At 40.1% G+C, this 14667-nt stretch overlaps 1 protein-coding gene across 1 annotated transcript; it reads left to right on the plus strand.

Annotated features, from left to right (window-relative positions):
• The first annotated feature begins 521 nt into the window (after window positions 1–521).
• esamb (endothelial cell adhesion molecule b) lies at window positions 522–14638 on the plus strand. The gene is made up of 6 exons (XM_088012050.1): window positions 522–603; window positions 2307–2452; window positions 4541–4742; window positions 5130–5285; window positions 11885–12263; window positions 12888–14638. The coding sequence occupies exons 1-6, from the start codon at window positions 531–533 to the stop codon at window positions 13363–13365; spliced, it is 1434 nt and encodes a 477-aa protein (XP_087868176.1). The 5' UTR covers window positions 522–530; the 3' UTR covers window positions 13366–14638.
• The last annotated feature ends 29 nt before the right edge of the window (window positions 14639–14667 follow it).

Below are 14667 nucleotides of genomic sequence, written 5' to 3' on the forward strand. Positions count from 1 at the left end.
CTTTTAATTTCAGTGGCACAGGACTTGACATAACTTGACATAAATGCTGGCGGTCGTTCTTTTTATTTTCTTTCTGTCAACTTTGCAATTATTTCTGGGTTATTTTGAGTTACTGAAATACTTTTTTTTTTCTTTTTGGTACGAGTTGGTTAGGCGAGAGGCAAAATACGAAATCTCCCCAAAATCTATATCTATATTAGAAAATGGTTCAACCTGGTTTTTTGTTCTTACGTTTTGTTACCCAAACAACATTTGTACTTTCCACATGCGAGCCTCCGCCCGCAGTTCTCCCGTCTCTTCTCATTCTGAAAAAGAAAGAAGGCGTGTCCAGCTGGGCAGATGTGTCCATCTCAGCAGGCGGTCTGGTCCGCTCGCTCTCTTTTCATCTCTTGTTCGCCCATGATCCTGTCTGAGCACATGAGGCACACATTTCTCCGTTTTCCTCTCGGCAGCTGGAGGGCTTTTAGGGGCAGCTGGAGCTCTGCTTTCACTTTTTCGTTGTAGTTTCTGAATCAAGCTTCAAACTGGAGATGCAGATAGAAATCGGCTGCTGGGATCAGCTGATCCAGCTTCAGCTGTCGGGTTCTGGTGACTGGGCACCTTGTGAGTCTGAAAGTTTCCTCTCACATCTTTTTCTCTTTCAAACTTTCAGCATTATTTTGTCAGTTTTGTTTGCCGGTCGCGTAAACTTATTGACTCGTTTCCTTCTTTCTGTAACATGTGTTCATGTGAGATTGTCCTTTTCAGATTTTAATTGAGTAAATGAGCTTTTTCTAAAAACATCTGTTCATCTGGGATATATGTGCAGTTCTTGTTTTGTTTTTTTTTTGTCATTTTGTAAAGTTTTACATATGTTGATGATTTTATGAACTTATTCACTAATTAAATCATTTCCTCAATCAAACTTTTTCTTTTATACTTCCATTGTTTGTATGTGCGTTTCACCCATATTAATCAAAAAATAAAGTTGGTTTAAGATTCATTTTACACACAAGACAGCATACTCATCGATTTTATGTAAAATTATTTCATGACATTTTGCTTGAATGCAACTTTCACTTTACCATAGTTTTACAATCATTACACAAAAAATAAAGAGGAAGAACATATAAAGGGGTCTAATTGGTTTTAATTAATGCAGAAATGCATTAATTATTCCCATTTTGACAAAAATAACATGGCAAGCAGAATATCTATGGTTGTTTTTTTGTATAATAGCATAATTGTTATTTTGATGCCAATACCTAGACTTTGGTGAAATTATAAATGCTTGTTGAACTCAATAAATTATTATGGCCTCTATACCATTCAAAGCTGTGGAGACACTGTACAGATTCCCTTTATTAAATTTTACATAATTATCTTTTTTTCATGATTGTAAATATGTGTATAGATAAAATGTTTAAAAGCACTTTTCAAGTAGCCTAAATGCGCTTAACAACAAGCTGATAGTTGATTAAGAAGCTGATTTATCTTTGTAAGTAGCCTGCCTGCACTCTGCTGCTCGACAGACATGCTAGGAGCACAACACGCTAAAACAGCGTTAGCTTAATACGAGTGAAAAGTGGAGCCCTCTTAGTTTCTGAATTTTGGTGTTTTTATTATATTCCAAACAGCTTTATTTGTCATTTTTTGTCAGTGAAGAAAAAGTTAACTGACCTTCATTCAGCTGGCTTGCCAGCAGCGCACAGCAACAAGTGGGGGCGAGCAGGTGTTGAGTGACTCATTGCTAGCTGCAGCTAGTTAGCGCTAATTACTTATGTTTCGGCATAAGATACATCAAATTTTCAGTGTGTTTGATTTCCTGTGATTAGTGTGTTCCATGATTGACTTGCTCTAGTTGTGATAGCTGTGTATAAATGTTGTAGACTCTGAAATCATTTATCCTGCTTTCTTGTGAGTTAGTCATGCCAGTTATCACAGGTTTCCAAAGCAATATCAATAAGAAGAAAATTAATGGAAATATAATAATTCTAAAAATTATGAGGCTAATAATTAAGAAAAATACTTAAATGGGAAGTGGTTTTTAGATGTGGAAAGAAAAACAAAGAATTGTCCAGTGGAGTTTATTATTATTTATCTTCAAAGGTTTTGTGTTTGCAAAACCAAACCAGGCATTTTTAAAATTTACTTATTTATATTTTCAAATCACAGGAAAATGATGTAAAATATTCCAGAAAAAAGAATTTGATTTATTATTGTGACATTATGAAGCGAAGCACAGTGATTAAAAACATCTTTGTCTCTTAGACCTGCACAATTAACACCTTATTAACCCCGTGTACGATCTTGTGTTGTTTGCCCAGGTGACACCCGGAAGGTGGAGATGCCCAGCAGAGAGATGGAGGTGGTGAAGGGCCAGATGGTGGTGTTACAGGCCTGGTACAGCCCCAGCTCCGACATCTCCCAAAACACCGTCATTTGGCACTTTACAGGGAATGAGTCCAAGCAGGTGAGAAGCATAATGCTGGGAAAGTGGAAGCATCTACTGTAAAATAAATGTCTTGATTACAAAATACACATTTTGTTCAGTTGTACACAGTTGTAGCCGTCTTAGATCTAGTGTTAGGAGTTTGAAACTTGGCTTTAAAGGATCGAGTTTGAGGAAAATATCAATCAATCAAATTTTATTTGTATAGCACATTTCAGCAGCAAGGCATTTCAAGGTGCTTTACATAATTAAAGACAAAAAAATAAGAACAGCATGTGACATTGAATAAACAGTAAGAAAGAGAAAGAGATTTTGAAAAAAAAAACATACTTTTGTTTTGAAATTTCCTCCGGAATTTAAGTAAAATATTTGCGTGGAATTTCAAATTTACATTTCAAAAGCATTGACAAAAAACTTGTTTAGATGTAAATCAGTCCTGACAGAGAGTTTCATCTCCAAAGTTAGATTCTGAGTTTTTTTGCATCAATAAATTCCATTGTGACCTTTTTCCCTCTGGGTGTTTCCAGCGTTTTTTGAGCCGCGTTGTGGATTTGTAAACCTGCCGCCGCCCTCATATGTCCCATGACCCTGTTCAAACTTCTGCTGGTACAAAATGAACAGTCACTATTAAAGAATTACCATAAACTGATGCATTTTTCTGGCTGATCCTCTTGAGAACTATAGCAGCAGAGTTCATTGAACTTAAAATCCCGGGATGAAAATACAACCTAATAGATTTGTTAGGATGCAGTTATTATCAATGTGCTCTTTTTTTTTTAGCGCCTGACGTCCGCTCACCTTTGAATCAAAGGCCAACAAAACATGGATTATTTTTATGTTGCAGGAGAATGCCACTTTTGTTCCTGATCTGCAGAGCTCAGGATAATATCTAACTTTACAGCTAATGATAATTCACAGTTAAAGGCGGGAGCTAAGGATAAATGTCCATATCGACACCTTCTCTCTTGCTGCTGCGCACTTCCGTCCTGCAGATGCAGATGCATAGCTGCGCACGTGATTAACATAATCTAAACAATTTCAGCGTGTGATGCCTGTGAGCTTATCTCAGACGGAAAATCAGCCTAAATTTCAACATCCTCCATCTGCAGACATCAGGATTATCTTCATGTCAGGATGTCCGCTTCTGTTGTTAATCTGCACTTCTTTGCCGGGCTGCCGCCGGCGGTGTGCTTTACAGGAATACATAAAGTTTATGGCCTTTGAAATTTTGCACGTTTTTAGTTTATTTATTGGGGATTCTGTATAATAGAGCAACACAAAGCGGCAGCATCAGGTGGAAGAGTTCAAAGAGGATCACTGATTTTGTAAGGTATTAAAAAACTGTGCAATTGTAACAAAACATTTAACTGTTTGTTGTTACAAACCTGAGTTTGTACATGTCTGTTCCTACTTTCTGGGAAGAACGCAGCCTTGTTTGTGTAAATCACAGCCACAGGAAGCTGTGTGGCATTTACTCAAACTAGAGCTGCTTCATATCCTCCAGTTTCTACGTTCAAATAAATTTTCTGAATCATCTTTATAATCATTTTGCTGCAGAATAAATAAATAAATATTACATTAAAGAACTTTTAGATTGTAATGTAATATTTACACTCCTATGTCAATAAACATGTTCTAAATGATTAAATCTAGCTCTCAGCGAGATTTTTTTTTTTTCTGAGATTATACACAATTTATTACCATTGTTGTATATTTGTATAAAGAATATGCAATATTATACTGTTGGATTGATTTTTTCAGTCTTTTGTTCTTAACACAAAATATCTGCAACGTCACTTATTTATCTAGAAACAGCTTTGTAACTTTATAAGACATGTTTTTTTGTTTTTTTTTTTGTGTTACTTCTGCATTTACTGCAACCAGATACAAAAACAGGTGCAAATTGCTGCCCACTGTTGGACTTGAGAGGCAGGGTTGCTCCTTCGTGCATTTGTGCAATCTGCTTTGTGAATCCGATGCAGAAATCCAGAAAAAGATTGGAGCAGAACAGCTGCAAAAAAGTGGAGATCGCTCTTCCACGCAAACAAGCGTTTCCTTTTTCCAACGATAATTAACATCCCAATACCGATCTCCTCTCTCTCTGCGCAGGTGATTAACTTTAGTTCAGGTAAAGTTGGGCACGGACAAAACGAGTTCACCAAGAGAGTGGGCTTCAGCGTGACAATGCCCTCCGCCAACCTCTCCATCTACATCAACAACACGCAGGAGAGCGACTCGGGCCTCTACTTCTGCCACGTCATCGTCCCCGGAGGGCGCGGCATTTCCGGAGAGCTGCGGCTTAACGTCAAAGGTAACGAAACCTTTGACAACGCTCGAATATGTGGAATCCTTACAACTTCAGGGCAAGCAAGCACATTTTGAGGGATTTTGGATTGAGGCAGTCCGCTAAAGGAAAACATAAGAAACCAAACTCATCTGCTGTTAAGGGATTCGGTAAGCTCTGAGAGAATTATGTCATCTTCCAGAAGCAGATAGAAACAAGAGCGAGAGGCGGGAGGACGGGGAGGGGGATCTAATATCTACTTATTTTTATGCAATCTGGCCACTGCCCTAAGAAATCTCTACATCACCCGCAGTGGATTAAAACAAATGTGCATGTTCAGGAAAGGGTCACGGATGTATTTTCTCATCTAACATGTGTTAATATGCCGTAACAACCGCATATGTCTGTGTCCAGTCCCGCCCTCGCCGCCCCTCTGCAGCATGACGGGGAACCCGGTGGTGAATGGCAACGTGACTCTGAGCTGCAAGTCCAGCCAGGGAAAACCCGCCCCTCACTACAAGTGGACCAAGGCCGCGCCCACGTCCGAGGTCTTTTTCTCCCCAATGCAAAGTGAGTACGTCTGAATGGAAGTCGACTCGAACACTGTGGGTATTATTCATTTAGTGCAGTACGCCGCAGCAAAGAGAAAATAACACAGAAAAACCATTGAACAGCTCAAAACTGCTCGTTTTTTTCCTGTTTCTCGCTCTCTGTGTCAGCTATGCTACACACGGAGCTGTAGCCATAGCAACTGACTGACAACAGCTTCATCGGTGTGTCGGGTGGACAACACCTAAAAAATAACACCCAAACATTTCCCACTCAAAGAACAGAACATTGAATATGTTAAAGTTTTATGTTTTCAGGCTTGACGTTTATTTTGCGATTATTAATAAGCGATCGTCTGAACATAGCTGAGGTTGATTAGCTAATTTAAACACCTGCTCTACTGATGATTTGTCAGACAGTGTGTGAGTCGCCATTTTTTTAAATTAAACTGAACCAGAACGCACTGAATTCTTCAGCACATCTACATCTTAAAGTGTCAAAGTCAAGCTAGCATAGCTGACCTCTTTAGTAGCAAAGCCCTGCGTTCCTTTTTCTTTTACATCTCACTCCTGCATTGACGATTTAGCAGAACGTTGACAATCTGACACCTAAAACCAATGCTAGTCCTCGTTGGGAAGCAGTTCTTTGGAGGGCGGGCATGACAAAGAACTGAGTTAGTTTTAACATAATTACATTCAAAAGACACAATTTCACACTGCACATACTGACTAATAAAGACAGTATTTTGCCAATTTGTCACATTCTTACTATTTCCACACACCTTCTGTTCCTTTGTTTGGCACAACAGAAGTTATTTCAACGTCTTTTCAGTCTGAGTTCAGGCTTTGCAATGAAGGAAGGTTGCCTCACTTTAATAAGATGTAAGCAGAACGGGGAAAAATGATTGGAGAAATCCTCTGAGGTCTCTGAAATATTAACGGCATGCCATTTGTGGCAGGCATTACTATTTTTCATAAATCATGTACAGAATCAGCTGCAAAATAATTAAAATCTCATGTCTCTCCCAGCAGACACATGGAAGCAGGATGTTACTTTTTTTTCACTCTGTACTGGATGTCTAATCATATTACAGAAACACCAAAAGAGGCGCTGTTCTGTTGAGCCAATTACATTGAAAACAGTCTTTAGTACCGACTTTCTCTTTCTTAAAGACAGTTTGTTAAAGTTTTACTGATGCTTAACCAAAGCGTTAGCTTAAATGCTTAAAATCTTCTCACGTTTTACACAAAGGAGTCAAGTCCTGTAGAGATAAGATATACCTCAGGGACACTTTCTTGATTTTCCACAGCGCGCTGTGGCGTGAAATCCTCTTTCTTTCTTTTTTTTTTTTTTTGCAGATGGAAGCGCACAGTTATCCCTTCTCTTTGCATGCCACATGCATTATTTCACAGATTTTATGGACGCTTGTTTTCAGACGCCGCTGCAGAGACAAACGCCATCTGTTTCCGAACAACGGGACTAAGAATGATTGATTGCGTATTGACTTAACCGCTTTGATCCCTCGGCCTTCATCTCTTTATTGCTGAAAAGTCCCCAGACTCGTAAGAGGAAAACTACTCCCTCTGATTGTCCATTAACCCAGGTTTTAGCGGGCTGCCCGCGCAGACGCATCACATTGTCAACGCTCAACTTTATCCGATGTGCTGATGCTAACTTGTCTGAGTCTGAAATTGCTCTGCCGTCACTGCTTTTTTTTCCCCCCAGCATTCTCTCTCTTTCTCTCTCTGTTGACTCTTTCATATTCATGATTTCCTGCTGAAATCTATAGGTTGCTTGATCGCCCCCTCCCTCCTTCCTATCAGTTTGCTCCACTTCTTCCTCATCGTCATCGTCGCATTCACGCTCGCTCTTTCTCTCTCTGTGTTTACCATCTTTCCTCCTGCATAAAATCCCAGAATGGAGAGCCTGCCCCCAGCCCATGCTTGTCCTTGGGTTCATGGGTAAGGCTTTTCAATCATACATTCTCCCTCCCATCGTCCACCTAAAAAGTAAATAAATAAAAACATAATAATCCTCCCCTTTCTGAGGAGTTGTATTTTCTCGCCTGTACCTGCCATTTGTTGGAACGTCAGAAAAAGATTTAAAGGGAAGAAACAACCCATAAAATAAAAAAAATTAAGGCATTGATTTTTTCCCCCCCAATTGACTTGAAAATATCCAGAAACCAAATTTGAAGTTGTGCCGTTATTCTTATTTGCTTAAAAAGGGTGACAATAGTCCTTTAAATCTTTACACCATGCATGTCTTGTTAGATTCTGTTGCTTTTGCAGTAGAGCATATTTACATGTGGAGTGCATATTATATTTTGTATTTACACACAAAATACTCAAATACGAAGAGAATCCAAAAGATTCTCAGTTTGATTCGATCTGCATGTGCTCTAGTAACCATCACCTCACTCTTCAGTCAGTCGTATGGATCCAGTTCCATTACTAGCTCCATCTCTTCCCAATCTGACACAGCATGCCATCAATAAGTTGCCTCAAAGTCTGTCTCTTATATTGTTTTCCTGACATGTTAGCTTTTGAGCCGTGACAGGCCAGTTTAGGTTCACTATTAACACTCAAAACTGTGTCTGCACAATGTTTGTTTTGTTGTTGTGGGTGATTTCTTGTACTCCTTTACTGTCCTCTGTATTCTCAGTTAAATTGGTCTTTATATTATCAAATAGAAGTAATGCAGATGTATTTTGGTTATCTGAAGTTGGATGTATGATTGGGAACTTTTTTCATGTTCTGCTTTTGTCCGTAAAGCTTGGGAAAGAAGAGAATAAGTGCTTTATCCAGTGAATTTAAAAAATGTAGCGGTATTTCTGTGGAGCATGTGATTTGTGTGTGGCCATCTTGTTTTGTGTGTTTTGGATGTGAAGTGTATTAAAGCCCATATTGGCTGGACGCCATAAGTACATGACTGGTAGGGCGCATTCACACCAGGCCCGTTTAGTCCGTTTTTACTAAACTCTAGTTCATTTCTAGAAAGTCAGGTCGAAAGAGTTAACTCTGGTCCGCCTAAAAGCTGGGTCTCTGTTAGATCAGTGTGAACTCTGGTGCGGTTTGAATACATTTGTGAACGCCTAGGACCACTCCAAAAGCAGGAAGCGAAATGTAGCACAGGGCATTCTGGGTAAATACAATGCAAGAGTCTAGCGTTAGCGTGAAAATGGCTAGTTGTCTTCTTACAGAAGACAAAAGAGGAATCCTTCAACCACAAAATCTGAATTTGCTTCTTTCTTTTTTTTTTTTTTACATTTCATGAAGAAGCAGGTTGCACTTTCTGTCTTCTTCAGTGGTGTTTGTGTCATTTCCTACAGTAGTTACTGTTGCAGCGCCACCACTGGCGAGGAGGGGAACAGGTTTTTCAAAAAGGTTGGTTCGTTTGACACAGTGCAATATCAGATGTGAAACAAATCAATCAATCAAGGCCCAGGTTTGAGAAACGGCACTCTGAACAGCTGCCAAGAACCAGGCCCAGGTCTGGTTGTTCAAGCAGCTTCACCCCAAACAGCAGACCTCAAGACGATAGAAGAAGTCTCCAGAATCCCTAAATTGTGCAGATGTTATCCAATTGTGCAGAAGAAAGCCATTGCTCACTTAGGAAGAAAATGACAATAAAAGAAAAATGCAGCATGGAGGTGGACTGGCCACTGTTTGGGACTGATTTGCTCCAGCCGGACCGCTTACCACCTTTTAAAAAACTTCCTCTCTTCTCCAAAGATATCTTGATTTTGTCACCTGATAAAACCCACTAAAATTATGTTTCTCCCACAAGTTACAGAGTTGAAAAATCCCACAATCCCCAAACACTGGAAAGGATTAAGCCACAAATTAGCAAACATGCTAATCCATCTTGTGTTTTCATGTTGTGCTGGATAAAACCCCACTGGTGTGCTCCAGTTGTTTCCAGGTATATTAAGAGTTACACAGTAAGTGCATTTTGAATTGCCTTGTTGCTGAAAATGTGCTATATGAATAAAATTACCTTACCTTACCATTCACTTCCATTGACTGTGGCTGTGAATCGCAGTGATGGCAGGGATTCTCATCTCAATGTGAAGTAGATTACCCCCCGCCCCCACTGCGTGCACGAGGGGATCCGATCGTCTTGAACTCGCTCCAGGCTCTGAGTCAGCTGACGTATTGCTAATCTGGCAGCATCGGGTTCATTTCTTTGCAGCTGATTTTCAAGATGGAGGCATGAGATAATCCAACCGAGCCTGATGCAGGGGACACATGCACAGCTGTTTCTATTTGGGATTCGCTTGGATTTTGTCATGTCCTTGACAAGAGAGGCAGGAAACAGTGAAAAGATTATCTGTTTGCTCCGTGAATGAGACACCAACGGGGTGGGTCTTTTGGCTTAGACGAAGAACACTTTTATGTCGTTTTAAGATCGTTATGTTAAACTATAATCTGATATCAAAAGCTGCAAGTGCAGTTTCTTAGTTATTAGTTTTGTTTAAGGCAACAGGAATTTCTTTATGTTTTTGAGAACCCATTTTCAAAATTACATTTTCTTTTTCTCTTGACTTTAAAAGTCATCTGCAAGTAAAAAATAAGTATTTTTGTCTTTTTGTGGGACTTTTTTTTTTTTGCTGAAGGGGGTGTGAAAAAAATATTTAGTGCAAAATCTGATCAATTGTGGTATTCTGTTAATGTATATATATATATATATATATATATATATATATATATATATATATATATAAAAACCTATCCCTTTCACTTGTGCAGCAAACAACAGAGTAGCAAAGACATTTTTAAGTCTTTTTTCTTAAGATTTGAAAGGCAAGTGAAAAGAAGAATTCTCCTGTTATTTCTTTTTTTTCCCCCTCATTTTGCTGTGTTGAATGAGAAAGACGAAAAGACTAAGAACAATCACACAACTGCTTTTTTTTTCTTAAAAGAGCATAAAAGAAATTTGTGATGTGCAAATTTCAAGTTCAAAAAACGTTCAAATATTTTAATCTTTGTGTTTTTGCATTCACATAACTTTTAAAGTTGACAGAACACAACAAACACAAACATGCAACTAATAGATCAATTTTTAGCTAGTGTTTTTTTTTTTGCACCAAAATTTTACAACCTATAAACAACAAACAAGGCTTTAGAGGTGTACATATGTGCAGTTTTAAATTGACATTTCTGTGACTGCATATATAAAACAAACAAGGGTGAGTTTGCAACTTTAGTGCAACGGAACGTAAAAGACAAGCTAGAACTGCAAGTGGTTATGAACTGGTTCCAGGGGGTAATTTTTACTCAATAACACGTGTCATCTCTTTAATATTGCTACACATAAACCCACATTGGTTGAAGACATGCTGCAGTATGATGTGGAAGATCGGATTTCAGGGGATTTGAAGTGGAAAGTCCCTCATGAGGCTTGTTTGTTTGTTTTTTTCTGCAGCCCGTGTTTGTAGCTTACAATTTTAAAACCAGATGTGCAAAGAGGAACAGATTGTGTAACAGATGCAAACATACTCAGCGATATGTCGTGACTTCTGTCTGAGAAATTATTAAAATGCCTGGAGCTGCCGACCAATAGACCTGCGTAAATGCAAACGTGGTGTTGACCAAGCAAGGGCAGCTGGAGTCCTTTTTATTTACTAAATATATATTAACAATATGCAAAGTGTAAGTCCCTGAAGAGCAACAAACAAATTACAATGATCAGCAAGAAGTTTTAGAAAACATGCTGATTTGGTGTTTGATGATTGGACTCAGTTTTATGTAGGAGGGTAACAGGAAGAAATGGTGAATGCAAATGTATGCCACACTTTTAAGATTTTTGTTAAAGAATCCTGAAATTTTCCTTCGTGTTGCCGTATGACTGTCGACCTCTGCAGCCTCTACAGAGTTGACTTCTTTTTGAAAATGCTCCTTAAAAAAAGGAGTTATGTGAAATTGACTTTTTTGAGCTTTATATCATGTTTCGCTGCTATTCCCTCATCAAAAACACACCTGGAGTGTTTTGTGCATTGATTCTTTCATGCATGTCTGAAGAATCCTCGACTCTCCCATGGGAACCATTTGTGGGTGCCTAACCCTGGCTCCCCCAGACTAGTGGCAGCTGCAATTAGCAGCTGGAGGAACTCCGTATCTTCTGGGCATAAAGTGCAAACTACTTCTCAATCCAACGTTCCTAAGAATAGTTGGAAACTGCATAATGGCAAACATCATGATGACGTGCTGAAGGAAGTGTCGGAAAGAGCAGGAGCTTTTTAAAGAGACAGAGACCCAATGTCAAAGTGTCAAACTGCGCAGTCAAATTTATTTTAAGTTATGTTTCATATACAGAGCCAAAGCAACTAAAGGTAACATAGTTACTTGATTGTGCTATAAAATGGCACAATATGTCTGGAAAATAGATAACACCGGCTCATCACAAACATCTCTGGACGCACAGAGAAGCTGTACTTGTACTGAAAGTAAACACTACTTATAAAAAGCTGACTGTGTTTGCTGCAGCCACAAATTAGCTTGTGCGGTTTTGCCCTCTAGTCATTCACTGCTCTCCTCCAAAGTCTCCTGACTTGTGTCAACGTTCACAGTAATGTTCCTGAATACGCGTCTGTCTCTAACCGTGCGGTTGTGTTGCAGACGAGAGGCACGGCACCCTCCGGCTGAGCAACCTCACCAAAGGCATGTCGGGGAAGTACATCTGCCGAGCCAGCAACACGGCCGGCTCCGACAGCTGCTCCATTAACCTGGAGGTCATCACCTGTACGTACCCTCGCTCTTCCTCCCCCCCTCAGAGAATCTGCTGGTGCTCCATCACACGCCACAGCTGCGACGCCGAGTCTAAATGCTGCTTGTGGTTTTTGTTTTTTTTTATTTTCCCCACCACAGCTTCCAACGGTGGAATGATCGCTGCAGCGACTCTGGGGTCCGTGGTGGGGCTGGTCGCCATGGTGCTCATCCTCATATTCATACTGAAGAGGAGGCAGGACACAGAGGAGGAGATGGCCAACGAGATCAAGTGAGGGTTTGACTATGATCGCTTTATTATCTACACTAGGGAATCGAAATTGTTGCAGATTTGTTAAATAGAATCATAAACCGGAGGTATAGCCTAAAGGGAGACTGAATGTTGGTTTTATTTTTGTTCATTCTCGTACAACAAGGCAGCAAAACAGTAATAGCAGGGTTTCCCTCAGTGTATTATAAGCCTGGTGGGCCACCAGGCTAAGATTGGCTTATTTTTTTAAGTCTTTCTAAAATGTTTGCATTTTTTAAGACTATATAGTTGTTGTTCAGGTATTAATCTTCCAATCTTTTAATAACACATAATTATAAGGTGATATTTTAAAATTTCCTGTCAACTTTAAACATTTTTTTAACTCAAAAACACGACGGGCCGCTGGATGAATGACTGCCCTCGTGCCCAACCACCGGGCTTAGCAAATTTTCTGGGAGAAACCTGGAATAGAATACAAAATGCTGGATTAAAGCTGCAGCAGGCAATATATATTAAAAGCTTTTTGTTTTTACACATTTCTTAAAACTGTCACAGTCCTGACAATATGATATGAGACAGTCTGTGAAAAAAAAAAAAAAAAAAAACTCGGCCTCTTGAATGTTTTCCTGTCTCTCTCTAACACAGGGAGGACGCTCAGGCGCCAAAGCGAGTGTCGTGGGCCAAGAGCAACACCGGCTCTGACATCGTGTCGAAAAACGGCACCCTGTCCTCCATAGCCACCAGCCCCCGCTCGCAGGACCTGCACCAGCCCAAATTCCCGTACCCGTACTCCCCCATTTCGGCATCGGACACGGGCTCGGTGATCAACGCCTACCAGCTGCGACCCGGGACTGCCTGCAGCCTGCAGGGGCTCCCCGGGTACAACATGGGAGGAGGGACCCCTGCACGCAAACACAAGAGGCCGCCCAGCGCGAACGGAGGACCCCCGCAGATCGCCAGGGCCCCCGTGGTTGGCACCCCGCTGAAAAGAACTGAGGGGCCTCAGCCTCAGGTTCCTGGCCCGGTTGCCGCATCGCCGCACATCAGCTCCTCCACACTGACCCGCATGGGGGCCGTCGCCGTCATGGTGCCCGCCCAGAGCCAAGCGGGCTCCCTGGTGTAGCCGGCAGAGGACAGATGGAGAGAACGCCTCGGGGCGCAGAACATTTCCTCACGTCGTCCAAGGAGAAAATGTCCGACGAGGGACTTTATTTGCAAAAACTTCCCTTCAGGTTGTTGAAGGAATCAAACTCAGTGCAGCGTTCCTCGTCTCTCTGCAGCATTTGTTCCGGATGCGTCATTCACGCTCAATACAGAGAAATATATATTTATTTTTGCACACCTCGTCATAGAATCCAACCGTTGAGATAGCCTGGTTAGCATTTTGTCTCGATATAAAACCACTGAGAAGTATCCTAAAGGGTTTCGCAGCTAATGGGAAATTAAAACGTTTTGACTACATTTCTAAGCTTTGTGTAATAACCTTATAATGGACATTTTTATGTCCATTTCCCCCTGCCTGTGTAGGGATTAGTCTGCAGTTCACCAGGCGTTAGTTCTGAGCAAAAAAAATAAAAACAAACAAAAAAAAACAAAGTTCAGGTGCAAGTATTTTGCTTTCCTCAACTTGCTCAAGTTGTGTTTGATTAAAATGTGTTAAGCTGTTGCAGAAATCTCAGAGTGATTCCATGGTGTGGTACCGAGCGTTCATTTTTAAAGAATACTTTGCCTGTTACGGTAGCTTGAATGTAAACTAAGTGTTGAGTGTAACGTTGATGGTTTATAATCACGGTGCTTGATTTTCCATCAGCCACTGCAGACTTTTTGGTTTTTAACAAAGAAAACAGCTTAACGGGTTCAGTCGGTTCTGGTTTTCTTGCAAATGCTGGAAATAATGTGGCTGATGCTGTGAAAGCTGCAACTTTTGTTTTTAAAAAGTATGTTTTTTTTTTTTTTTTTTGTACATATTTGTTAAAACTATCACCCTGTTATGACAGTATTATATATGACCAATTATCTGTAAAAAAAAAAGAACAAAACAAAAAAAAAAAGTAGTTAATGCGAGCGATCCCGGTCAGAAACAACCAATCAGAGTTTGGCTGATTGGTTGTTTGGCTCTGATTGGTTGTTTCTGACCAAGCAGTGGAACCACAGGGACGAGTCCGAGAAGTGAAAATTTTCCCCCCACAATTATCTTAATCCCAATTCTTCTGAGCAAGAATTATGACCATACTGTCATGACACAGTGACAATTTTAACAAATATGTAAAAACATAGTTTGAATGAAAGTTACCTACTGCAGCTTTAAAAGGTTTCACGTGTTATTTAAAATGCAGTTGTCATTTCTCACGTTTATTTTTATTTTTTAAATAAAATATTCTGGATTGTTTGACCACTAATGTGAGTTTTATATTTTGAACATTAT

This window comes from Poecilia mexicana, unplaced genomic scaffold (assembly GCF_051168715.1).
Source record: "Poecilia mexicana isolate PSO_F unplaced genomic scaffold, ASM5116871v1 scaffold_13, whole genome shotgun sequence".
NCBI lineage: Eukaryota > Metazoa > Chordata > Actinopteri > Cyprinodontiformes > Poeciliidae > Poecilia > Poecilia mexicana.

Bases quoted from the DNA above. Each gene is read 5' to 3' on its own strand.
- esamb (XM_088012050.1), top strand. From the start codon at position 531: ATGCAGATAGAAATCGGCTGCTGGGATCAGCTGATCCAGCTTCAGCTG. The intron at 604-2,306 runs GTGAGTCTGAAA...TTGTTTGCCCAG, and splicing joins TTCTGGTGACTGGGCACCTT to GTGACACCCGGAAGGTGGAG. The intron at 12,264-12,887 runs GTGAGGGTTTGA...TCTCTAACACAG, and splicing joins GAGATGGCCAACGAGATCAA to GGAGGACGCTCAGGCGCCAA.